Source organism: Rhinatrema bivittatum, chromosome 6, assembly GCF_901001135.1.
Source record: "Rhinatrema bivittatum chromosome 6, aRhiBiv1.1, whole genome shotgun sequence".
NCBI lineage: Eukaryota > Metazoa > Chordata > Amphibia > Gymnophiona > Rhinatrematidae > Rhinatrema > Rhinatrema bivittatum.
The window spans coordinates 254,049,119-254,076,636 of record NC_042620.1 but is presented as its reverse complement, the minus strand read 5'-3'; the positions used below and the strand labels follow the sequence as shown (position 1 = coordinate 254,076,636).

General features: G+C 46.6%; 1 protein-coding gene across 1 annotated transcript; it reads right to left on the bottom strand.

The window, feature by feature from the left end:
* Positions 1-309: 309 nt before the first annotated feature.
* Positions 310-27,039, bottom strand: RPUSD4 (RNA pseudouridine synthase D4). The gene is made up of 7 exons (XM_029606837.1): positions 26,637-27,039; positions 16,833-16,998; positions 15,202-15,403; positions 8,675-8,768; positions 1,622-1,772; positions 1,190-1,287; positions 310-772 (listed from the first exon to the last, which is right to left on the bottom strand). Exons 1-7 carry the CDS (start codon positions 26,820-26,822, stop codon positions 569-571), a joined length of 1,101 nt encoding a protein of 366 aa, XP_029462697.1. The 5' UTR covers positions 26,823-27,039; the 3' UTR covers positions 310-568.
* Between the last annotated feature and the right edge of the window lie 479 nt (positions 27,040-27,518).

Genomic DNA, 27,518 nt, shown 5'->3' with positions numbered 1-27,518 from the left:
CAGAGTGCCCCCAAGATTTGGTCTACAATCCATCAGAAACCTGGGTCTAAAGCCTTCCCAGGAGCAGCCTACTCTTACATGCAGCACCAGTCTACACGTCCGCACCACATGCTGGAGACAGAGAAATACTGAATAGCTGAAGGCAGCACCAGACCACTATCGTGGGAGTGAAGTTGCTTTGAGCCTTTTTTCTCTAGTTCCATCTGCTGGCGGGGCAGACCCAACTCGGTTATCTGGATGATAAGGAAAATACCTTGAATTTGGAGTTGCACTTGTAAAGTGTCCTGGGACCAAATTAAAAACACACAATTTCCAACAGGAAAAAGTTAACTTTTATTCCAGTCTTTTTTCATACTGTCCAGTTGTTTCCATCAAAACATATGCTCTGCTACGGTAGTACACACTGTGATGCCGCCAAGTTTCTGCACTTCAAAAGAGTTTGAGATATATAATCACATGATCCAGTCTAACCAATTCATCTCACACAATGTAACTACGGTACCTCTCCTGGGAGAAAGAAGGGAATGGGGGAGAACTTTTTCTTGCCTCTTATAACACCTCTTAGTCCTCAGTCTTTGCTCAGCTGGGGTATCTCAAGATTCAGCTGTTTTAATGAGTTAAGAAAGAAACGAGGGGGCTTGCAAACCAAGCTGACATCCTTCTGCCCTTCCAGGATTGGCAGCGATAGATGGCAAGCATGCAGATGCACTGGCAGGTGGCGGGCTTTGGCCTGCTCCAAACCCAGCTTCTTCAGAGTACCTATGGGAAGCTTCTACAAGGAAGAAAGAGAATGAGAATGTGAAACATGCCTGGTTTACAAGAAATGTCCCTGAAACTTAGGAGCTAAAGGCTACCTATATATAGCAGCAGTATTGAGAGAGTAAAGAATTGTGATCAAAGCAGGCCTGAATTCAAACCCACTACTGCCCCAAATGTCATTGCATGGCAGCCTATTTGCGGCAGCAACCACTCTCCCACATTAACCAGCTTCCCTCACTACGCCTGCTCGGGGTTCAAACCACATGAGATCTACAAATTATCTAAGAACTAAGGCAAAGGCTAGAGCCCATGCACAGAAAAAGAAGTCTCTCTCCAAATGCATGCCTCTATATCTCCTCTATACTGGGCTTAGCTTCCATCAAATGGCCTCTAAGTTTGACACTGGCTTTCTTCCCGCACTCAGTCTTACCTGGGGAGCTAGTGTGTTCCAATGGGAGTATTTATGGTCCCCAAGAATGGGGCATCCTAGTCCAAAGGCTAAGTGAACCCGTAGCTGATGCTTCACCCCTAAACCACAGTGAAAACAAACATTAGAAGGAATGAAATATGCATTTCTGGAGATTCCATACACATGCACCCATCTACAGATGAAGAGCTATCACCATGTGCAAAGAGATATGTGCAAATCGGCACATATACAAGTATACAGCCTGCATGCATAGGTGTAATTTCATTTTTAGACATACACAGCAAATATCTGAATAAACACACAAACTGCAGCATTACTTCACCCACAGAGAATGTGTTGTCTTTTCCAGTTTGACTTAAATACTGCTTTCTCCCCTGCATATAGGGAAAGAGGTCATGATTAAGCGCGAAATGAAATCCACTGCTTCTTTACCTGTGATAGGATGCAACTCCAGCAGAGCACATGAGCCAGCACTGTCTAGGACCCGGTACTGAGTCACTGCACTATGTGCATTACAGCTCTTCCGCATCTTCACCAGTTTCCCATCCTCACCACAGATGCGGTAATTTGGTGCTAGAGTCATCTGGACAGGAAGAGTGAGGGAGAATTAGATACAGGCTCCTGCACACAATGCACACTCACAACCAGAGGAATGGATAGAAACAGAGCACCACAAATGGGGAGAAAAAGGAAAAGAGATATTAAGGAGACATAAGAACGTAAGAATTGGCCATACTAGGTCAGATGGAGGGTTCATCAAGCCCAGTATCCTGTTTCCAACAGTGGCCAATACAGATAACAAGTACCTGGCAAGATCCCAAACAGTAAATAGATCCCAAGCTGCTATCGCACAGTGATAAGTAGTGGCTATTTCTTAAATCTACTTGAATAATAACAGTTTACTGACTTCTCCTCCAAAACCTTTTTTTTTTAATTTATGGTTTAATTAAAGCAATAAACATACAATATTGAGTAAAGACTTCCAAATAATCCAATAATATTCAATATAGCAATGTTCTGTCAACCATTTACATAACTTTTCTGTATTATCCCCTGTTCCCCTCCACCCATGGGTGAATGGTGGCTAATACAGAATAAAGAAATACATGATAAGACATAGGTAAGAAGCAGTCCTATGGCTAGGAATACAATCCTGTGGGCATTCCTTCTATAGACCCTGGCTATTTCAGTCCCCGCTTCTTCAGCCATTCCCAAAATGGTTGCCAAATCTTCAGTATCTTTAAAGCATCACTGTGCTTGGGCAGCACCATCATACGATGTAATGAGCACAGCTTTTGCAACCTTGAATGAACTTTTTCAATACAGGGAATTGTATCCATCCTCCAGCCCAATGCTAACTCACATCGCGCAGCTGCTATTATAAAAAAAGATACGTTTCCCCTGCTCCAGTTGTATATCAAGGGGTATATTCAAAAGAGCATTCTCAGGAGCAAGGGTTACCCCCTACCCCCAGTATATCATGTATAAGTTGATTGAATAGCTCCCAGAACAGAGTTATCCGGGGGCACATCCACCACATGTGGAAAAAAGTTCCCTCAAGGCTGCACCCCTTCCAACAATGGAAATCATAGGAGGAGTCAAATTTATGTATTTTAACCAGAGTACAATGCCAACGTAATAAAATCTTGCAACTGTTTTCAGCTAGCTGGGAATAGGGGGACCCCTTCTTAGTGTGGAGAAATATGGAGTCCCAGGTCTCCTCCGTCAATGATTTGCCCAATGATTTGTTTGTCCTTGGGGTCCTTATTAATATAAGTATGCACCTGAGATATGGCCCTGTTCAAACTGTCCGCCTGATCACACCAATTTTCCAATTGCATCTTGCCCAAAGCCAGATCAGGTCCTACGTGAGTGGTTTGTAAAAAGTGTCACACGTGCAAAAAGGGGAATATATCTGTAAGGGAGAGATGATATCTGGCCTGCAATGTGGGAAAGGAAACTATAGCCCCATCATCCCACAACTGCCCTAAGTACCAAATGACTTTCTCTCTCCCGTTTGTAAAGGATCTGGAGTTGTCACCCGCTGGGAAGGAGCTAATTGTCTATATATTAGAGCTATAAAAGTATCTCCGATCCCCAACCAGGTGACCCCTCCAATTCTCCCATATCGCCAAGGTGGTACTGGTTGGTAATGAAACACATCTCAAGGGTAGCCACGTAGACTTGGGCTGCCATGTTAAGGATCGGAAGGGCATTTTTCCGATCAGTGCTTGTTCAATAGTCACCCATTGTTTCTGCTCTCCCCGCCTATTCCAATCAAAAATGGCTCACAATTGGGCCGCCATAAAGTACCATCTCAGGTTAGGTAGTCCTAGCCCACCTCTCAGTTTAGGCCTGTACATAACCGCCTTGGAGACCCTGGGAGGTCTCCGTTTCCAAATGTAGGAGAATATGCACCACTGCCAGCTATTAATTGTTAAGATGAGTATGAATATTGGTAGTGCTTGAAATAAATATCCCAATCGGGGTAAGATATTCATCTTTACTGAAGCGATTTTACCAAACCACGAGAGGTATAACTCAGACCATCTATCCAAGTCATGAAAAATTTTATAAATAAGTGGAGGATAATTAAGCTGATACAGTTTTGCCGGACCTTTGCTAATATAAACCCCCAAATATTTAATCTCGTTTTTAGCCCATTGGAATTGGAATGCCGATTTTAACTCAGTTAGCTCAGCAGCTGGTATGGAGACATTCAATAATTCTGATTTTTTTGTTTAGCTTGAATCCCAAATCCTCACTAAAACACTGTAAAGCCTCAAGAGTTGCTTTCAAAGAGAGCAAGGGATGCGTCAGCGTAAACAGGATGTCATCAGCGAACATAGACATCTTGTAGTCTCGCTCTCCTCTGCAAATACCCCGAATTGATTCATTCTTGTGGACCCTGATGGCCAAAGGCTCTAAAAATAGTGCAAATAATAGTGATGACAAAGGGCACCCCTGTCTCATCCCCCTATGTATAGTAAAGGCCTCAGAGTAAATCCCATTAACCTTCACACGCACCGAGGGAGTATTGTACAGTTGTTGGAGCCAATTAAGAAAGTTAGTCCCAAAGTTCATCGCCTTCAGAGTGCTGAACAGGAAAGGCCAGTGCACCATGTCGAAGGCCTTTTCTGCATCCACCGACAATAAAACCGTTGGCATAGATTGCTTCCTGGCCCACCACACCAGATCTACAATTTTGCATATATTATCTCCCGCCATCCTGCCAGATATAAAACCCGCCTGATCCGTGTGTATCAGCTTAGCCTTGACCCTATTCATTCGTGTCACCGCTATTTTTGCTAATAGCTTGAGATCTACATTAATAAGGGAGATGGATCTGTAGGAGCCACATTGGTGTGAGGTCTCTCCCTGGTTTCCCTAGAATAGTTATTCCCGCCACATTGGACCCTACGCCCAATGGCTTGCCCTCCCGTAGAGAGTTAAATAATGCTCTGAGGGGTTCTATCAATGAATCAGATAATTTTTTATAAAACTGAGGGGTGAACCCATCCAGTCCTGGTGCCTTATTCACGATGAACCCCTTAATCGCCTGCTGTATTTCCATGTTTGAAATTTCCCTATCCATAAATCCTCTCTCCTCCTCTGTAAGAGTAGGGAGCTCGACACCATCTAAATATTGATCAGTCTGTTCCAGAGAAATAGAAGGGTTCACCTCAAATAGAGAACCATAAAATTGCCGGAATCTGTATCGGATTCCGGGGGAGGTTATCAACTCGCCTCCTGAAGCGCCAATTGCTAGAATCTGATTTTGTGTTTGCCTCTGTTTTAAGAATCTAGCTAATAATTTCCCTGATCGATTATCCCACGCAAATCTCTCCAAATTTAATATGGACATTTTAGCCGTCAACTCCGCCTCTGTCAGAACTCGCAGCTCCTCCCTTGCCCTCTGTAATTGTGCATAGATAGCTTTAGATAGTGTATGTCTGTGGGCCGCAGATCGCTTGGGTATTTCATCTGTTAATTTTTGTTTTACAGCCTGTTTACTTCTTTTAACATGGGTTCCCCTCAGTATTTATAGTTTACCTCTCACCACTGCTTTTAAGCAATCCCATAGCAAGGAGGGATCCCCCTCATTTCCAAACCTTTTTTTAAACCCAGCTATGTTTTCTTAACCACATCCTCCGGTAACGAATTCCAGAACTTAATTGGCTGAAAAAGAATTTTTTCCTATTTGTTTTGAATGTACTACTTCATAGAGTGTCCCCTAGTCTTTGTATTTTTTGAAATAGTAATTAACTGATTTATAGTTATTCGTTCTATTCCATTCATGATTTTATAGACCTCTATCATATCCCCCCTTCAGATGTCTCTTTTCCAAGCTGAACAGCCCTAACCTCTTTAACTTTTCCTTGTAGGGGAGCTATGCCATCCCCTTTTTCGTTTTGATCGTCCTTTCTTGAGAGGCGGTGACCAGAACTGCATAAAGTACTTTAGGTGTGACCTTATCATACAGCATGATGGCATTTGCCGTTTTATTCTCCATTCCTTTCCTAATAATTCCTAACTTTCTGTTTGCTTTTTTGACCACCACCGCACACTGAACTGAGAATTTCAAAGTATTTTCCACTATGACGCACTGGTCCTTTGCCTAGATAGTTACTCCTAATATGGAACTTAATATTGTGTAACTATAGTGTGTATTAAGTTTCCCCATGTGCATCACTTTGCACTTGTCCACATTAAATTTCATCTGTCATTTAAATGCCCGGTCTTCAAGTCTTACAAGATCCTCCTACAATTTTCACAATCCGCTTGTGATTTAACTTGGAAAAATTTGTATCATCTGCAAATTTGATAACTTCACTCGTTTTTCCTTTTCCAGATCATTTATAATATATTAAAAAGCACCATCCCAGTAAAGATCATTGAAGCATGCCACTGATTATTATTCTCCATTGAGAAAACAGACCATTTAGTCCTTCTCTATGATAGAGGTGTTTAAAATCATGAGGTCTAGAACGGGTAGATGTGAATTGGTTATTTACACTTTCAGACAATAGAAGGACTAGGGGGCACTCCATGAAGTTAGCATGGGGCACATTTAAAACTAATCGGAGAAAGTTCTTTTTTACTCAACGCACAATTAAACTCTGGAATTTGTTGCCAGGGGATGTGGTTAGTGCAGTTAGTGTAGCTGTGTTTAAAAAAGGAGTGGATAAGTTCCTGGAGGAGAAGTCCTTTACCTGCTATTAATTAAGTAGACTTGGAAAATAGCCACTGCTATTACTATCATCAGTAGCATGGGATATGTTGCGCGTCCTGGCCACGTTGGTGCCGTGACCGGGCCTGCTCACCTCGCGCTCCCATCCACCAGCTCCGGCCCTCCTTCTCTAGCTGCCATGGCCTATGGCGCTCCCAGGTGTGTCGGGGCCTTCCAGCTCTCAGCATTCCTCATGCTGGGGCTCGGCGTCCTCCGTGGCGTCGGCCCCGCCTCTAGGCGTGCACGTGCAGACCGCAGTTCCCTTCCCCCAGAGCCTCGCCTTGGCAATCGGGTCGACACCTTGGTGTTTCTAGTTTGCCTGTTCCTTGTTCCTGTGCCTGATCCTACTTTATTTATTTATTTTATTTATTATTTTCTATACCGGCTTTCACGACTGGTAGTCGCATCAACCCGGTTTACATTTAACATTTAGTGTAATGAACATAAAACTAGATGAGCTGAACTGGTGCAGGAATAGCAGTTACAATAAAACAAGGAAAAACAGGCAGGACACTTTGTTCCAGTGTCCTGCCTGTTCCAGTGTCCCGGGTTCCTCCGTGTCTTCCAGCATCTGTCTTGTTCCTGCTTCACATTCCCTGGTAGTACCCTTCGGACTGATTTCTCGGTACTGACCTTTGCTTGCCTGACTACGATTGACCGCTGCCTGGACCCGACCTTTGCCTGCCTTCTGACCACGATTGACCGCTGCCTGCAACTGACCTCTGCCTGCCTGACCACATTGACCGCCGCCTGGAACTGACCCTCGCTTGCCTTGACAATGCTCGGACTGACCTTGGAACTGACCCTTGCTTTGGCTGACCACTTCTGGACGCTTCACTTGGACACTATCTTCTTGCCTTCTGTGACCACCAGACTGACCTGCTTGGACTCTGCCCGTGGCCTTCGTCTGACTAGATCCACAGGCGCTGTCTGTTTTGCCCGGAGAGCCTTCCTGAACTGCTACCTCCCTGAGGTCGCCGGAGTCTCCAGTTCGGGTCTGGTCCATCCTCTCTGCATCAGCCGAGCACCCTTACTCGTGGTGGGCACACCTCTCTGCTACCTCTCCGGGAGACCACCTGAGGCCCACCTAAATCCAGGAGGTCTGGGTACCCAAGGGCTCAGCCTGCAGAAACCCCGGACTGTTATTGGTGAAGCTCCAGCTAGCCTCTGTCTCCTCGTGTGCTCAACCTCCTGGTGGCAGGCGCTCTCTGGGTCAGACCAGAGAGCCGAACCAATCCTGCACCAGGCCAAAGGTCCACCTCCAGCGCAACAGGATAGACTTAAGTTTTTGGGAACTTGCCAGGTTCTTTTGGCCTGGATTGGTCACTGCTGGAAACAGGATGCTGGGCTTGATGGACTCTTGGTCCGACCCAGTATGGCATGTTCTTATGTTCCTATCTTTTAAGCAGTTTGCAATCCACAATAGGGCATCGCCTACTATCCTATGACTTTTTAATTTTCTCAATCGGTAATGCCTTGCAAACGTATGCAGCGATTTCCAAGTCACCGGTCTGCAAATCTCCTGCAGAGACACCAACTGAGCCTATGCCCACGAAGTCGCCTGAGCCCGAGTGGGCCCACAAACCCTTAGGAACTTGATGGCCCTTGAGAATATACGCTAACCCAATAGCCTCCTTAAGCCACCTGGCAATAGTTGCTTTGGAGGCATAAGCACCTTTCTTCGAACCACTCCATAAAACAAAAAGATGATCCGACCGCCTGAAATCATTAGTAACCTTGAGATAACGAAGCAAGTTTATGCACCAGCCATCTGCTGGAGACAGAGAAATACTGATCTACTACAGGTAGCACCAGGGCTTATCAAGCAGGGTCAGCGAGGCTTTTCTCTGTCTCCATCTGCTGCCAGGGATGAATAAACCCTGGAGTCTGGACTGATCCAGGTACGTACAGGGAACCACATATTTATTAACCCCTTCCAAAAAATGTAACAGATTGGTGAGGCAAGACTCCTGTTGTGTTAATTCATGCTGGCTGGGTCCCATTAAACTATGTCTAGAATACATTTGGGGATTTTTTCCCAGGACTGAAGTCAGACTCGCTGGTCTATAGTTTTCTGGATCATTCGAGGAGCCCTTTTTAAAGATCGGGGTTACACTGGACACAACAAGCAAGCAAGACAGAGACACAGAGATAGACAATGACAAAATGTTAGAGAGACCATGTTCTTACAGGGAATGCATCAATGTACATGACAGGTGTGGAACAACAAGGATGCCCCCCAAGCAGTCACTCACCTTATAGTGGGGCTGTGGACCCAGGATTTGTTTCTCTAGGATGGGGATCTCCAGGAAGCCCTCAGAAGGGACAGGAATGCCCAAACTCACTGCCCTGAGACAGAAATTCAGGCATCAGACTGGCATCAATACCTGAGGAACACTCAGAGGTCCATAATCAAAAGGATTTGTTGGGCTTGGTTTGGGACTTAGCCAGACAAACCTGGGGATTAAATATCCCCCCCCCCCCCCCCCCCACACTGACTGGATAAATTTTAGCCAAGTAAGTCATTATCTGACTAACACTTATCTGGATTAAAAAAACCCCAGAGGCAGCATGGGGACAGCTCTTCAACTCAGCCACCTAGTGCTGAATATCAGTGCTACCCACCTAAATTCAGCTAGGCGGGTCTGGTTGTGGTGGAGAGCAGGTCTAAAATTATCTGGGTACATATACCCAAATGGCTTTAAACCTCAACTGGCTATATGCTGAATATAGCTGGCTAAAGGGGAAAAAAGCCAAACAGGTAAGCAGGCCCGATCCCCATCCGTCTCCCTCCAAAATAATTCAATAAAAATGTTGGGATTTAGCACCCGAATCCCCCACTCCTCAAAACTCCCAAAATAATTAAAAGAAGGCCCGACCTATGCCAGTCCGAGGCCTCCCTCCCTTCCAGATATTAAAATCAAACGCCTGGCCCTTCTACCCCTTACCCAACCCAGAACCTTTATTCCCACCTGGAACATCCCAAACCTGCTAAGTCGGAGCCAGGAGACAGTAGTAACATTCTGACAGCAACATTCTAGCTAAATAATAAATAAATAAAATATGCTAACAGTGTTGCAGAGCAATGCCGGACACGGCCGAGAGCAAGATAAGGCTACTGCCTTCTGGCTCGACTTTCTAGGATTGGGAGGTTTCTGGGTGGTAGAGGGGGCCTCAGGCTGAGTCTTTTTAAAATTGGTTTAATTCTTATGTTCTCCTTTATTTCTGTTCCCCCCAAGTTTCCTACGAAGTAGAGAGAAATTGTAAAATTGTTATGTTTTCTTTTATTGTAAATCTTGGTTTAAAGAATTTCATGAGAAAAACAATATGTTACATCTCTTGTGATTCTATGCAAATTTTCTTTGTATTAATTGAAATGATGATAAATAAAGAATTTAAAAAAAAAAAAAAATTGGTTTGATTGGTTGAGTGAGTTGGGGGAAATCAGCCACTGTGATGCAACCTCACCTCTGGCCTGAAGCGCCTCCAGATTCATGCTACATCCAAGGAACATGGCTTAACTTCCTGCAGCTCTCCAGCCCTTTTATAGGTCCTGACACACTCAGATGACATCACATCCTGCCTTGTAGAAAGGAAGGCTCAGAACTACTACCTTCACAACAGGTCCCCTGCTTTCTTTTGCAGTACCAGTTGCCCAGCTTGTTCCTGGCGTTCCTGCAGTTGTTACTGCTTCCTGCCTTGCTCCTTGTGAATCTTGTGGTTCCCTGTTCCACTCTCAGTTATCATTCTCTGCCCTGGTGCCTGTTCCTGCATTCTCAGCTTGCCCTTGGACCAGACTCCGTTTTCTCTCAGCTCGGCCAGCTAACTGGCCTCTGTAACCACCTTTGAATCACGAGAGGAAAGTCTTGCTGGCTGCCAGAACCTGAGGGCTCAACCCGAGGGGGAAGTGGTTGGCTAGGCAGAAGACCTATTTCAGGGGTGTGTCAGCCACCACAGGTGGAGGGGCAAGAGGAATCGGGCCTGCTTACCTGAGAGCTTTTTTTTTTTTTTTTTTTTAAATACTTAACTGGCTATATTCAGTCTATAGCTAAATACCTTTGCCACTTGCCAACCTATTGAATATGGACCTCAAAGCAACCAAGGATGGAGAAAAATGCTAACTTAACACAATCTGCTGGGAATCTGCAGAGATTTTCTCTCAGAAGGTTAGAGGACAGAACATAAACACATATTCAGAAAGAAATTTAAAGCATCAGTCTTCAAAAAAAAAAATCAAACTGCCTACACTCTTTGGCACTATTGTTTTCCCTGTCTGATCTTATTCCAATGTCTCCTTTCTATTTTTTTAAATTTAGTTTTTTATGTTTTTAAACCTCAGTACCTCTGATTATGTCCAAAGCTTGACCTGAGCTTTGTTTTTTTAGAAACTACCTCTCAAGGTCATTTTTTGGTTACTCATTAACAAAACACACAATAGCTTTAAAAAAATAAGGTTATTCAGCATACACTGTGAAACAGTTCAGAAGTACACACAAGAATCTGCATCACATACTACTGTCTCTACACTCTTAGTCGCAAACAGGAACATCATCTTCAGCAATAGATCCTTCAGTGAAGTCTGTTTCAGAGGCTCAAAGGGAGATCCCATTAGAGCCTTCAACACCAAATTCAGATCCCATGGAGGAATGATGGGATGAAATGGAGAGTACAATCTCTTTACATCCTGCAGGAATTGGGACACATCCGAATGAGCCGCTAGGAAAGTCCCATCCCCCCCTCCCCCCCCTGCTAGCAGTCTCTGGTATCACCTGCATCTTCAAGGCCAGACCTTTGTCTAGTTTGCCCTGAAGAAAGGCCAAAACACAAGGCCTTCCAAGGAGAACTCCAACCTCTACTCACAAAACTGCTTGAACAAATGCCAGATGCAAATAGAAACCCAAGATGTTGACCACTTGTGGGATTTCAATAGTCTTTCCTGCAGAGTTGTCACTGCTCAAGAGCCAGGCCATAAGACAAAATGGAGCTGAAACCTCTATGACCACTGGCCCTTGAACCGAAAGACCCCATGCCTTTGGCTGGTGCAAGGGCCAGTCCACTTGCAACTTCATGAGGTCCGCATACTACGTTCAGCAAAGCCAATCCAGCACCACCAGAAGAACCTGGTTGCTTTCCAGTTCTACTCTGCCTAGCAGCCTGCCTATGAGCACCCCCAGAGGGAAGCGCTCCCTCCAGCCAGGGCTGGACTAGGTCATCGATGCCCAACGATCCCTGTTCCTGGCCCTGGCTGAAGAAATGGTCCACCTTTGCATTCCCTCGGATTGCTACTAGGTCCACCTGTGGACATCCCCACCTGTGACAGATCTTGTGGAAGGCAACCTGACTTAACTCCCCCATTCACTGGGAAAGTCAGCTTGGACTTTCTTTTGAGAGTACCTGCAGATTTCTCTCTGCCCAAGGGAACACGAGTGACGTTTCCATTGAGACTCCCCAACTACAAGTCCCCTGAAGATTCACATAAGCCACTGCTGTCCATTGTCTAAGAGGACCAGAACAGTCCTCCCCCGAATAAGTGAGAGGAAAAGAAGAAGAGCCAGGCCCTGGTCTCCAGCCAGTTGATTGACAGGAGGCCTTCAGTGGGGACCAACTCCCCTGAATCACTTGTTCCTGACCATGAGCTCCCAAACCAGCAAGGCTCGCATCCGTCAGCACTAAGATCCACGACAGGGCAGTTAGAATGATTCACCTCAGCAGATGCGAGGAGTCCATCCTCCAATCCAGTGACTCTCGTGTTACGCGTGCCATCCGCCGTAGACCTGCGGCACAGCCCCCTCACCTTTCTACAGTGACTCCAGCCTCTGGGTCCTCCTCGCTGGCAGCGTTGGGCTGTCAGCTGCATCCTCGGGCCTCCCCCGGTGCCTCCAGTTCTACCACAGTTCCCGGCGTTCCCGGTCCTGCTTCCACTTCTCGTCGGGCGTCTCTGCGTGACCCTCAGAGAGGCGCTGCTACTCACGCTGCGCCCCTCCCTAGGCACGTGCGCATCATCACTCAAGCTTACCGTTGAGTGAGCCTTCATTAACCAACATTGACTCTCGCATCTCCCTTCCCATTCCCTTCCTCCTCCCTCCGGTCATGCCTGGCCTCCTTTCCCCCCCCCACACCCCGTTTACATCTCCTGCTCCTCCCCACATAGGAAATGTTATGCTAATAATTGAATACGACAAATTCTCCAGCTGATTTTCAGCTACCTTATGTTATCCTTTTAGGTCTCGCTACTTATTGCCTTTCGCTGATTAGTTTCAATACTCTCCAACATATTAGTTTTGATATCTTTCCTTTCTTCCAACGCCCTTGTTTTTGCTCCCTTGTTTAATGTAACTTTATCTTCTACATAGTTGTTTGTTTATTGGTTCTCCCCCCTGTTACATTGTAAACCGGTTCAATAAGACATGGTCTTGAGCATCGGTATATTAAAAGAATTTAAATAAAAATACATAAATAAATAAAGTAAGGACCGCGGCGGGAACCTAGCTGCGGCCCCAGATGTTGACGTCAACCTAACCATAGTACTTAAGCTCAGGCTCCGCTCCCTAGGTCTCCTCGCTGATCGAGTACTCATTGCTTCCTAGAGATTCGTCTCATCCTTGCGTTCCTGTTCCTCGTTGTTCCTGGTTCGTCTCTTCGTTCCTACCCTGCTTATGCTTCGGATTGACTACACGGACTTTGACTTTGCTTTGCCTGACTACAGTACTGCCTAGCTCCAGACCCAGACCTCCTCTTCGCCTGACTATGCTACTGCCTATCTCCAGACCCAGACCTCCGCTTCGCCTGACTACGCCACTGCCTTTCTCCAGATCTCTACCTTGTCCGACTACGCATTGCCTATCTCCAGACCCAGACCTCTGCTTTGTCCGACTACACACTGCCTATCGTCAGACTAGGCACTGTCTATCTCCAGACCCAGAACTTCGCCTTGCCTGACTACACTATTGACTATCTCCGTGATCAGACTTCAGCTTTGCTTTGCTTGACCACGCTCTTGACTATCTCCATGATCAGACCTCAGCCTTGCTTGCCACTGCCTTCGGTTCGCCACCAGCCCTGACTCAAGCCTACCATTGGACGCCTCTTCTGCTTACTCTCTGGACGTAGTTTCTTCAGGCTTCGGCCTACTTTTGCTCAAATGCCCCTAGTCAGCCTTCGTTCCATTGGCGCCCGAGTTTCCAGGACATTACCCAGTCCAGAGTAAGACTGTACCATCTCTCACCTGCTGTCTCTGGGCTGAACCAACTCCTACTGCAACTATATACGGAGGCCCACCTAAGTCCTGCCGGCCCCGGCACCCAAAGACTCAAGCCACGGGGAATGAAGGCTGGTATAGGTGAAGCTCCAGCGGCCTCTGTCCATCAGCCCACTCCACCTGCCGATGGTGGCGACCCGCAGGTCCTTACCTACGGGTTGCGTCAACCCCACCTCGGCCCAAGGGTCCACCTCTGACACAACACTCTCGCACGCACTGACTCAGAGGAAGCCGCACTTCATAGTCCTGGGACTCCAGAAACAATCTTGACAAAAGCGATGCCAGAAGTGGACGCATATACACCCTGGCCCACGGGACCAAGTCCAATGTCGTCGCCATCAAGCGAAACACCTGCAAATCGTCCCAGATCAAGGGAATTGGCAACCCCAGAAAATGCCAACCTTGTTGGAATATCTTGCAGACCCATTTGTCTGTGAGGAACACCCATCCTACCTATCAAACCAATTCAAGATGACCACTGCCTCTGGAGCCTGTGTTGCTGACCGCATGACAGAGACTTCCAGAGCCGGCATGCCAATCAAACCAATAGGAGAAGAAGGAGCTGACAAACTCTCCTGCAAGCAGGGACCGGGGCTTCACTGAAGTAGAGCAGTGCCAGGCACACAAGGCCCTTCTCTCCTGTGGCCCAAAGAACCCACATGATTCACAGCATTGGAAGTTGCGGACTGACTTGTATATGAGGCCCACTACGCTGCTGCCTGCCGCTGCATCCAACCCCCCCCCCCCCTCCTTGATCGCAAAGATTGACCATGCTCCCTCTACAATGCTGGTGCACCTCCCAGTGTCCCTTACCACCACTCCAGCAAAGCTCACTCTGAGTTTGCTTAACAGCAGGTAAAGTCTTTTTTTTTTTTTTTTTTTTTAACTTTTGGCAGCAACAAAAGTCGGGGAGGACTGAGAGAAAGAAATAAGGGGGTCTCAGATAGGGGAGATGAACCAAAACAAAGGCAATCACCCATGGCATGGGGGCAGATAAACACTTCTCTCAGCAGAAGAAGACAGAATGCTAACCCTTTTCTGTTCTCTTTTCTTTTAGGCTCCCCAGCCAAGCTCAACACGACACACTCTCAGGGGTTGGGAGCTAATCAAGGGCTCGCACTTCTGGCTATAGCTAATGGCCTGGCCCAAATCCACCGACAAGATGCTGCACCAGTTCAGTCCTACCATCTGCTGGAGGCAGAAAATACTGGATTCCTGTGCACCACCTCCTAATTAGTAGCTGTGATGTCACAGAGGAAATCAGTGTTGTCTGTCTCCATCTACTGGTAGGGGGAAATAACCCACTCATAATGGCTGGACTGGTGTAGCAGGACGAGATGGAATTCATGGAGTGTGTGTGTCACCATTGTGACATCATAGCCAATATGAATCAATCAGGATGCAGAGGGATTTCCCCACCCCCACGCTCGACTAGACAAGGCAGACAAAGCCACCATGTCTGAGAAGTCCTGATTATAGGGATTGGGTATCCTCATCCTCTTTTTCCCCAAGGGGCACCCATACCAGTATTTCTTCAGCACCTGACGGGTGCGGAACAAGTGCTGGAGATACTCAGCAGTCTTCTCACTCTGTGCTAGCACCATGGCACCTGTGGTCTCTTTGTCAAGTCGATGGCAAAGGTGCAGTGGCTCCCCTTTTGGGCCAAACAAGATCTTCGCCAGAACCGGCAGCACGTCACTGATACTGGTATGTACACCAGGGCCACCTGAGCATGAAGAGAATAGATAATGCAAGGAATAAGGCACCAAAGTGTCAAGGATTGTAAAACTTCAAGACAGTGAAGGAATATTAATCCAGTCCTGTAATCAACTAGAATAACTGTTAAAACCTAGATAGTGCTTCCCAAATGTTTTTCTGCCAAGGACCCCCTTTGGAGCGGATTCAATTTGCCAGACCCCATCACAGCTTGCCAAACATCAGTTATGAGGTAATATGTGTGGTGTTCTGTGACTGATGGCCTACACTTCTGTTTACCAACAAAAAAAGAATCAAAAACCCTAGACATGCTAGAATGTGAAAAAATTATAAAGAGAATCCCATAGACACCAGAAACACTTTTAAAAACCTAAAGACCAGCAGCAAAAAAAAAAAAAAATTCAAAATCTAGACACTGCAATGCATATGCAAGTACACAAAGATGTATGTTTTTGATACCATCTTATCACCTGTATCACTTCAGGTGAGAGAGCTGGTCCTAGCAGTGTCATTTTGCCGTCTGTCCCACACCTTTCCCCTCTTTCTGTACATTCTTCTCTAAATCCCTCCCAGGGCACACATCCCATTCCCAGCTATCACCCCTTCCAGTGTACCTCCTTACTTTACCCACTTGCATCTCCTCTATGCACTCTGTCACAGATCCTATTTCCTTCTCTCATCTCCTTTCACATTCCATCAACTTCTCTCTCAATCTCTCCTATCGTTCACCCCCCCCCCCCCAATCTATGATTTCCTCCAATAGTAGCAGCGTTAGGACAGTGGAAGAGCTGAGTTCCCTGTACTTACCGCTGCTTCTCCTACTCCTGATCCCACAATTCATGCTTCATGTTTAGAAATAAAAGCACACACTATGAGGCCAGGAGAGAAAGAAATAGCCAGAGGGCCCAGAAGCGCAGCTCTTCCAGTAACCATGCTTCCTTTCATCTTTATTTCTGGAACTGCAGTGCTGCTGGCTCAATCCTCCTCATCTGTGGAACTGAAGCAGGTTAGGGAGACTGGGAGGCAAGGCCAGCTTGTCTCTCCTCCAGAGCATTTTGGGGGAAGATCTGCAGGACTGGAGACATTTGGCCAGACTCTCCTCATCAGCTGTCATGAACTCCCAGAGGATTGCAGAAAACCATTTCCTACAGCACCTGCTGCTAGGACAGGCTAGTACTTCAGGAAATGTGAGATTCCACACAGCCAACATTCCTGAATCATCTTCTGTAGCGCCTCCCGCTGGGATGCAAAGACTAAGAAATCCTCCTCCCAATCACCGGCACCCCCACTCCCTTCCCTCAACAGCTGATGCTCCTGCACTGTTTCCTGAAGCTGCTGGAAGAGAATGAAATGAACTCCCAAATGCGCCCCCTGCCTTACAACATTCATTGGGCTGGCAGTCTAGCAGTTCAGAGTCAGTGTATAGGCCTCACTCTCACCATGCACTGGGACGCCATAGGGTTTATCCACCACAACTATCTCCTTATCCTGGTACACTACTCCTCGAGCCAATGCCTTTGCCAGCACATTCGGATGAACACGCTGCAACTGCTGGGTGAGCTGTATCAGTTTCTTCACTTGCCGCTGTACAGGGCTTTCAGCGATCTGCACAAAAAGATTCCAAGACATAGAAAAACCAGTCAGATCCCAATATCAGAGGTTGCATTACTCTATCTGCAGCCGCATAAGCCTAGGACCTTCTTGTTGGTAGCTATTTTCAGTCAAACTCTTTTGAATTTGAATGTTTTTATAAGCTGCAAACCTTTTATTAGATAAATACAAAAATGGGGATAATGTCATAGGTTTTCAGCCAAAAGGTTGCAGGGTCAACTCCTAAGATTCGCAATTGGAAAAATAGGCTGTGGGACTGGGGAGGGCACTGCAAGCAGGGAACCATCACACAGACATTTCCAAAACTAGAAATGATGCATTGCTTTGCACAAAGTTTCTTTGTTAGGAAACACCAAATACTAAATGAGGTGAAAACTATTTTTCGGACATTAAGAAGAGAGGAAGCAATTCAGAAAAGGACTACTACAATGATACACAGCCTGCAACCGAAACCCTACAAAGAGAGGCTTAAGACAGTGAAAAATGTACTCGCTGGAAGAAAGAAGGGAAAGAGGAGAATATGATAGAAACATTCAAATATTTGACAAGGTTCAATACATCACAGGAAAGTGAAATTTTCATACAATATTTGTAGGACAAGGAGTCATAATATCAAGTTGGAGAGTGGGATGAATGTTCAGAGGAAACATGAGAAAATACAGACATCCGAGTTTGCTATCCAGGCAGATAAACTTTCTTTACAATCAGTCCTCAAGACAAAGATTCTTTAAGTTTGAAATTATTTATTGTACAGGTAGATTCTACTTACAATTGTTGCATCTCAAACGTAAGCCCCAAGGCAAAGATCTTTGGTAACTGGAGACAGGGTAGCAGGAGGGAGAAGGAAGTTTCTTGAGTTGCAGGAGTCAGTTTATGGTAGAGGTAGGGAGCTTGAGGGATATGAGGCTGATTTAGTCTTCAGGAAAAGGCAGTAAAAAAGAAGGTAAAAACTCGATTGTTTCAGGGAGCTTTACAGAGCGCTTGCTAGCTCTGAAGCCCGCATGGGCAAGACTGAGCTTTCTTCGGGAGCTGCTAAAGGAAATGCTTCAACAAACTGGGGGCAGGGGGGAAAGGTCCAATGGCAGCAAGCCTAAGAACCATGTGACACAGGGGAAGCATGAACGGCGGTCTCTTGAACCTATAAGGCACCTAGGAAGACTCAAGTTAGATTGAGGGGCATTCGAGCTCTTCCGATAGTGAGAGAAAGTGGAGGGAGGAGGGAGCTTCTCTTAAGGGCAAAGGCTCCTCTTAAAGGCAAAGGCTCACAGACTTTTATCATGGGCTACAAAAAGTGTTTCAGTATCAAGAATCCTCAGAAGGGAGGACTGCACTAAACACAGTTAAACTACAGTATATACAGATACAAACATATACCCACTGCTGGGGACAGAACAACTTCTTTGCTAAGGTAGTGGTAGATGTCAGCAGAGTTTGTGAAAACCAGTACCTTGGGATAATTCAGTTTTGCTTTGGACAGATACAGAGGATAGTCTTACAAACAGGGTTGGGAAGTTGCAGCAATGCAAATGACCCATACTTCATGCCCTTGAAATCAGAGACAGAAAGAGAGAGATAAGAAGAAAAAGGGCAGATAAAGGAAGCACATCCTTGGGACACCACAGGCCATACAGGATCCAGGTTGATACCAAAAAGCTGCATCAGAATCCAAATCGGGTTAATGCCGGCAGGCTGGTGGTGGCTGTCCAGCAAGCCCACAGGTCTTAGATAGCCAAATCTTCGGACACTGGTCTCACTAATTTTCAGGTGGCAGCCTCCCTAGCTTTGATAGTTGTTTAGATTGTTACAAAACTTGCAAGTAGGACATGGGAGGTCTGATAGTTGTAAGAGTAGTAAATCACACCCCAGAGTTCTGAAGGAAATAAAAAATGAAATTTCAGACCCATTAGTAAAAATGTGTAACCTTTCATTAAAATCATCCATCGTACCTGAAGACTGGAGGATAGCAAATGTAACCCCAATATTTAAAAAGGGCTCCAGGGGCAATCCGGGAAACTACAGACCGGTTAGCCTGACTTCAGTGCCAGGAAAAATAGTGGAAAGTGTTCTAAACATCAAACTCACAGAACATATAGAAAGACATGGTTTAATAGAACAAAATCAGCATGGCTTTACCCAAGGCAAGTCTTGCCTCACAAATCTGCTTCACTTTTTTGAAGGAATTAATAAACATGTGGATAAAGGTGAACCGGTAGATATGGAATATTTGGATTTTCAGAAGGCGTTTGACAACGTTCCTCATGAGAGGCTTCTAGGAAAAGTAAAAAGTCATGGGATAGGTGGCGATGTCCTTTCGTGGATTACAAACTGGCTAAAAGACAGGAAACAGAGAGTAGGATTAAATGGACAATTTTCTCAGTGGAAGGGAGTGGGGCAGTGGAGTGCCTCAGAGATCTGTATTGGGACCCTTACTTTGCAATATATTTATAAATGATCTGGAAAGAAATACGACGAGTGAGATAATCAAATTTGCAGATGATACAAAATTGTTCAGAGTAGCTAAATCACAAGCAGATTGTAATAAATTCCAGGAAGACCTTGTGAGACTGGAAAATTGGGCATCAAAATGGCAGATGAAATTTAATGTGGATAAGTGCAAGGTGATGCATATAGGGAAAAATAACCCATGCTATAATTACACAATGTTAGGGTCCATATTAGGTGCTACAATCCAAGAAAGAGATCTAGGTGTCATAGTGGATAACACATTGAAATCGTCGGTTCAGTGTGCTGTGGCAGTCAAAAAAGCAAACAGAATGTTGGGAATTATTAGAAAGGGAATGGAGAATAAAACGGAAAATGTCATAATGCCTCTGTATCGCTCCATGGTGAGACCACACCTTGAATACTGTGTACAATTCTGGTCGCCGAATCTCAAAAAAGATATAATTGCGATGGAGAAGGTACAGAGGTACAGAGAAGGGCTACCAAAATGATAAGGGGAATGGAACAACTCCCCTATGAGGAAAGACTAAAGAGGTTAGGACTTTTCAGCTTGGAGAAGAGACGACTGAGGGGGGATATGTTAGAGGTGTTTAAAATCATGAGAGGTCTAGAACGGGTAGATGTGAATCGGTTATTTACTCTTTCGGATAGTAGAAAGACTAGGGGGCACTCCATGAAGTTAGCATGTGGCACATTTAAAACTAATCTGAGAAAGTTCTTTTTCACTCAACGCACAATTAAACTCTGGAATTTGTTGCCAGAGGATGTGGTTAATGCAATTAGTATAGCTGTATTTAAAAAAGGATTGGATAAGTTCTTGCAGGAGAAGTCCATTACCTGCTATTAAGTTCACTTAGAGAATAGCCACTGCCATTAGTAATGGTAACATGGAATAGACTTAGTTTTTGGGTACTTGCCAGGTTCTTATTGCCTGGATTGGCCACTGTTGGAAACAGGATGCTGGGCTTGATGGACCCTTGGTCTGACCCAGTATGGCATGTTCTTATGTTCTTAGAAATTCAGATATCTGACAGGTATTAATGATGCACAAACTTAAAACCATTTCTACTGGAAAGGAAAGAGTAAAACTAGGGATCCCGATATGAGACTCCAGAAAGGAAGATTCAGAACCAAACTCAGGAAATATTTCTTCACAGAGAAGGTGGTGAATGCCTGAAATGCCATCCCAGAAGAGGTGGTGAAGACAAGAACAGTTAGGGGTAGATTTTAAAAGAAGTGCGCAGGCATACATGTGCATGTACTACCCGGTGCATGCACATGGATGCACGATTTTATAACATATTTTATAAAATCGGGGGTCAGCGCGCGCAAGGGGGTGCACAATTGTGCACCCTGCATGCGCCGACGTCCACGGCCTTCACCCGTTCCCTCTCAGGGGACTGGGGGAACTTCCCTTCCCCCCATATATCGTTCCCGCCCCTTCCCCTAACCTTTCCACCCCTAGCCCTATTCTAACCTCCCTCAACCTCTATTGTACCTTTTGCGCCTACATCTGGGCAGGCGCAGGTTGCGTGCGCCGGCAGCATGCCGGCACACGATCCTCCGACACAGCAGCAAATGGCCACTGTGCTGGAGGCCTCTGGCCCCTCCCCTTTTTTGAAGCCCCGGGACTTAGACGCATCGCCGGGCCTTTATAAAATAGGCCTGGAGCACATAGAGCTTTGAAAATCTGGCCCTTAATGAATTTAAAAGGGCATCGGACAAACACTGCAGATACCTAAAGAATTAAGGAAAGGAATGGCGTAGCATTTCCTCAAGGGGGTAACCTGCACGGAGCGGCAGTTACTACCTTTAACAGAACACATGGGTGTAACCTGCACAGAGCAGTGGTTACTACAGAATGCATACTACCATAAGCAAATTGCTGGGCAGCTTGAATGGACCATTTGGTCTTTATCTGCCATCATTACTATGTTACCTCTGTGGCTAATGCAAGACTCCAAACAATTTAAGAAATTGCTTAAAACACTTATTCTCTGAAGCGTTTCCTTAATGTAATTACACCTCTTTCACCAGTTTGCTACTTTTTGTGTAGAAAATTGTTTTTTAGTATGTCTTGTTACTTCTTTTTTATGAATGTTTTTATTGTACCCTACCCTGAACTGTTTTGGAAGGGTGGGTTATAAATGCTTTGAAATAAAAATAAAATAAAAATGATATTTTTTAGTGATTGGTATATGCTATCTTTGGGAATGTGCATTATATATTTGTATTTTGTTCTTTCTTTAGTATTCCACCTTTAAGAGTCTGGTTTCTTAGGCTTTCCATTTTATTTTTGTCTGCATATTTTTGTTTCTAATTGATAGTCCCTTATTCTCTATTAGGTAAGGGTCAACCTATATTCTGCATTTAGTTTTTCTGTAGGGATTTATAGCAGTCCAATTTGTTCTGTTTCCCCAGTAGGTGATGTTTAGTGTTCTAGGGCCTGGTATATTTGCCTTGCTGCTGTTTGAGTCCAGAGATTTTCTGCTTTTCAGTACACTTGCCCGGTGCTGGCCAAAATTAACACCTGCCTTTGGGCAGGCATTAATTTGAGAGTAAAATGTGTGGCTTGGCTGCACATTTTACTTTCTGTATCGCGCGGGACTAACTAATAGGCTCATCAACATGCATTTGCATGTTGAGGGTGCTATTAGTTTTGGGGGGGTTGGATGCGCATTTTCCACGCGCTATTACCCCTCCTGTCCAGCAGATGGAGACAGACCAAAACTGAAAGGGTATCCTATATCAGGACAGAGTCTACCTGCAGCCCTTCAGTATAACCATTGTCAAAACAGCAAAAGGCATAAGATCAAGCAAGTAATAATATAAGTATTAAAATTGTTGAACAAACAAACAATAGAACAATAGAATAATTGCATGAACTGTGTAACTAATCATTCTTGCATGACTACCCCTGATCATCGTAAAAGATGCTTCCGGTGCCTTCAATGAGAATTCAAGATAGCCGTGCAGAGACACTCCTAAAAGAAGGAGAAACAGAAAGGAGTTTGAGCGGACAGACCGAGGAAACATGGGAGGGCGCCTGGACTGATCCGTGGTACTATAGGAACGAAAATTAACAGGTAAGAACTAATTTTCCTTTCCCTGTACATACCCGGATCAGTCCAGACCGTGGGATGTACCAAAGCTTCCCTACAAAGGGAGGGACCGAGACAGTCCCGCTCGAAGTACCTGCCGACTGAAGGAACCAAACACTGGCACCTGTACGTCAAGGTGGTAATGTCGAGCAAAGGTATGCAGGGATTTCCACGTAGCGGCCCTGCATATTTCCTGCAGAGAGACCAATTGACTCTCCGCCCAAGATGTAGCTTGAGATCGTAAGGAATGAGCCTTGAGGCCTTCCGGAACTGCCCGACCTTGGCAGATATAGGCCGAGAAAATCGCCTCCTTCAAACACCGAGTGATAGTAGTCTTAGAAACTTGGTTAACCCTATTTGGACCATTCTACAGGACGAAGAGGTGGTCGGAAACCCGGAAGTCATTGGTAACCTGAAGGTAACGGAGTAAAACACGTTTCACATCAAGGCGACGAAGATCACTCCCCAATGGACCCGCTATATCCTCAAGAGAGAATACGGGAAGCTCTACCGACTGACTGACATGAAAAGAAGAGACAACCTTCTGCAAGAAAGATGGTATGGTCCTGAGAAATACTCCCGAATCAGAGAACCGCAGAAAAGGCTCCCGACAGGATAACGCCAGAATCTCCGACACCCGTCTAGCGGAGCAGACAGAAACCAGGAAAACTGTCTTGAGTGTCAAATCCTTAATGGTAGCCCAACGGAGAGGTTCAAACAGCACCACACATAGAGCCCAGAGAACTAAAGATTCCACGAAGAATAAGTGGCCCGGACGGGTGGCTTCAAATGCTTGGCGCCCTTGAGAAAACGGACGACATCCGAGTGAGAGGCCACCGCATGACCTTTGATGGTCCCCAAGAGGGAACAGAGGGTGGAGACTTGAATGCACGAGCTGAAGGAAAGACCCTTGGAGAGGCCCTTCTGAAGGAACGGGAGAATGATAAAAACCGAAGGCGAACGGGTCGAGACACCCGCTTCCAAGCAAGCATTTTCAAAGATTTTCCAAATGCGGACATAGGCTAGGGAGGTAAACTGCTTGTGAGCCCGAAGCAGAGTGGATATCACTTCCTCTTTATAGCCCTTCTTCCGCAATCTCCACCATTCAAAAGCCATGCCGCTAGACAGAAGTGATCCACCTGGTCAAAAAATACGGGACAGTGCCGGAGGAGGCGGGGGAGATGGCCAAGACGAAGAGGACTGTCGGTCGCCAGATTTACCAGATCCGCAAACCACGGTCTGCGGGGCCACTTGGGTGCTACGAGAATGACCGCCCCCCGGTGGAGTTCTATTCTTCTGAGAATCTTTCCCACTAGAGGCCACGGCGGAAACACGTAGAGGAGAATGTCGTGAGGCCAATGGAGGACCAGAGCATCCACTCCTTCCGAGCAATGCTCCCTCCAACGACTGAAGAATCTGGGGGCCTTGGCGTTACTCAAGGTTGCCATCAGATCCAGGTGAGGAGGACCCCACCTGCGAACAATCAGATCCATCGCTCCATCGGACAACTCCCACTCGCCGGGATCGAGGCGTTGCCAACTGAGGAAGTCGGCTTGTATGTTTTCCTTGCCCGCTGAGCGGGCACCTGGCCACAAGACGATCCAGGTGCCGCTCCGCCCAGGCAAAGAGCTTGCTAGCCTCCAGTGCCACCAGAGGACTCAGAGTACCCCCCTGACGATTGATATAGGCTATCGGCAGAGTAGCGGGAGAAAAGCCTTGAGGGTCAGGCGCACCGCAAGAGCTTCCAGACGATTGATGTGCTAGTGTGACTGGGTTGGGGACCAGAATCCCTGCGTCATCTGGAATTGACAGACCACTCCCCAGCCGGAGAGACTGGCGTCCATCGTGACTATGACCCACTGCTGAGTCAGCAAAGGCATCCCCCTCAAGAGATGCGCCGGCAATAGCCACCATTGTAAGTCTGCGATGGTAGAGTCGGAGAGTGGTAGAGTCATCTGGAACTGTTCGGACACTGGCTTCCAGCGGGATAACAACGCTTTCTGTAATGGTCGCATATGCGCAAAGGCCCAGGGGACCATATCGATAGTGGAGGCCATAGTTCCCAGAACTTGCAGATAGTCCCACGCCGTGGGAAGTGTGAGAGAGAGAAGATTGTTCACTTGGTCGATGAGTCTGAGCACCCGAGCGTCCGGGAGAAACACTCTTCCGACTCGGGTGTTGAAGCGAGCTCCCAGGAATTCCAAGACCTGGGAGGGCTGGAGATTGCTCTTGTGGAAGTTGATGATCCAGCCAAGTGAGGTGAGGAGAGCAAGAACCCTGTCAACTGCTAGACTACAGAGAGATGGTGACTTGGCCCGCACGAGCCAATCATCCAGATAAGGGTGAACTAGGATTCCTTCTCGTTGAAGTGCGGCCGCCACGACCACCATGACCTTGGTAAACAGGCGGGGAGCAGTGGTGAGGCCGAAGGGCAGAGCTCGGAACTGGAAGTGTTGGTCTAGGATGTTGAAACAGAGATACCGCTGATGCTCGCGGCGAATCGGGATGTGGAGATAAGCCTCTGTCAGGTCGAAGGAGGCCAGATATTCGCCTGGACGAACCGCCGCTATCACCGCCCTCAGGGTCTCCATTCGAAAATGGGGTACCCGGAGAGCACGGTTGACCCTCTCCAAGATTGGACGAAAGGAATCGTCCTTTTTGGGTATGACGAAGTAAATGGAATACTGGCCGGCGCCTTGCTCCTCCACTGGCACCGGGACTATTGCTCCAAGAAGCTGGAGCCTGTCGAGGGTCTGACAGACAGCAGGCCGCTTTAGTCAGCCACAAGGCGACACAAGATGGAGATCCGGCAGGTCCCTGGCAATTTCTAATGGGTAGACATGTTCTATCACCTTGAGAACCCACTGGTCCGATGTAATTTTGGCCCATTCCTCGCAGAACTGAGAGAGACGCCCACATAGGTTTCGCACAGAGGAGTGGACCATCCAGATCTCATTGGGTAACGGACTTGGTGGCCGGATGTTGCTGATTACCCTCTCTGAAGGCCCGGCGGCCCCGAAAGGAATGAAACCAGGACTGAGACCTGGAAGAGGTCCCTCTAGGGAAAGAACCTCGCGCCCTGTTGTTGTACCGGCGATTTCTTCGCATCTGGAGGAGGCTTCGTTGTCTGGGATGGGGGGGTGGGATGATTTGGTGAGGTCAGAGAAAAGGGCCTTTGGATTGTACATGTATTCGTGAATCTTGGTAGAGTAGAAGTCACGCTTAGTGTTGAGGGTGGATGTTCTGTAGTGGTGGAGGGCCAATTTGCAGCTTGAGGCGTGTTGGAGTGTGGGGGTTTTACGCCAAATTCTTTCGCGTTGTCTAAGTTTGTTCTTTAGTGTTTTTAGTTCTGTTGTGTACCACAGTTGGCAGTTTTTTTGAGGATGGGTGCAGTTCACGTTTGGAGATGGGACAAAGTTTATTGGCAATTTCTAGAGTGAGGTTACTCCAAGTGTCCAGTGCGGCTTCAGGGTTAGAGCAGTCGAGCTTGGGAATAGCATTGGCGAGAGCAGTAGGCTCAACCCATGGTCTGGACTGATCCGGGTATGTACAGGGAAATGGAGGATGTTCGGTTTTGTATGTGTGCGGAAGAGAAGAACTAAGTGAGTGCATGAGAGCAAGGCCCGTGCTTCCACTAGTCAGTCTCCTAAAGTACCAACATTTTGGGGGCAGCAAATACTCTTGCACCAGTCCTGCATGAGAGTCTGGGGCTGAGTCTGAGGAAGTGTGTATGAGAGTGAACATGTGCATGCTGCTACTGGTGGGCGCGTGCGGACACGGTACCCCCCAAATCCTCAACAATCTCAGGATGACTGGGAATCAAAAGATTCCAGGTATGCAAATTTGGGATGGAGGACCCTAAATCAGCAGGGATCCTATCCCGTCTTTTTATGTACCCCGTCAAGCGAGGTTTTATTTGGTTTCCTCAAAAGCGTTATGTTGAAATCTGAGGTCCTTGGGTTTTTTCACAGATGCCTCCCAGCATGCATACTTAGCAAACAGCGTCCTGGCTCAGCCTGTCACTAAAGATCTGGCGCCGGCCAATGACGCCAGTCTCGGTTGCCTTACCGTTTCTTTCCGCACTCGACTTTTTCTCTTCTCCTCTCGCATTTGCTCTGCCAGGCGTTGCGCGCCGCCCGGTTCCCCTGCTTCCGCGGCCCGGCTTGCGATCCCTGCATGTTGTAGCGGGCGGACCTGGGCCCAGAAACTCCGTATCCCTGCTAGGCACGTATAGGAGGAAATGTTCGCAGCCATTTCCCTATTCACCGCCCATGACAAAACCTCATCACGTGATGAAGCGCGAGGCGCGCGGTTGTCTTATTCATAGTGTTGCCAGATTGGGCTGTTTCAGGGTTATTTTTTTTTCCCATGTGCGGGAAATTTTTCAGTGCTGGTTGGGCAGCTAAATACTAGTAACCTTCTTTGTTGCTGGCACCTTTTTTTCTTTGCCGAATTGCCACAGGCAGCCTAGCCAGCAGTCGCAGAGTGATGACGCATCAGCAACAGCCAATCAGAGGCAGCAAAAAGAGCAGAGCAGCAACAGGCTACTGTTGTTGCAGCCTGAAGAACCCAGAAGAGGAAGATGCATCCGGTGGTCTCATACGAGAGCTAAAGCATAAAACAGTTTTCTCTTTTTCGCAAGAAATAGCAGAAGCCTCCACAGCCATCATCGGGGGGGATTTCTGACTTTTATTTTTCCAAAAATGTGGCTTTCATAAAATTGAGTTTTAGATTTTAGGGGTGAAACGTTTTACAAAAAAAAAAAAAGCTCCAAAGCCCCCACACGACAAGGTGGTTTCAGTAGGAACTATGCGATGGGACTAAGCACCCTCCAGTAAAGAAAGGATGAAAGATGCTAAGCCACCAGAGACTTCTGGCACAGCTCACAATCTTATTTACCTATAAAAAGCTGAGAGCTGTTCATAGTGTTGTGCCTTATAGAGTCTGTAA

What these genes read in the sequence shown, in the direction of transcription:
- RPUSD4 (XM_029606837.1), bottom strand. Translation starts at nt 26,822, where the DNA reads ATGGCTGCGAACATTTCCTCCTATACGTGCCTAGCAGGGATACGGAGT. An exon ending in CTATGGCGTCCCAGTGCATG is followed by an intron (nt 15,404 to 16,832) that starts GTGAGAGTGAGG and finishes CTTCATGCTCAG; the next exon opens with GTGGCCCTGGTGTACATACC. An exon ending in GGAGTTGCATCCTATCACAG is followed by an intron (nt 1,288 to 1,621) that starts GTAAAGAAGCAG and finishes ACTGTGGTTTAG; the next exon opens with GGGTGAAGCATCAGCTACGG.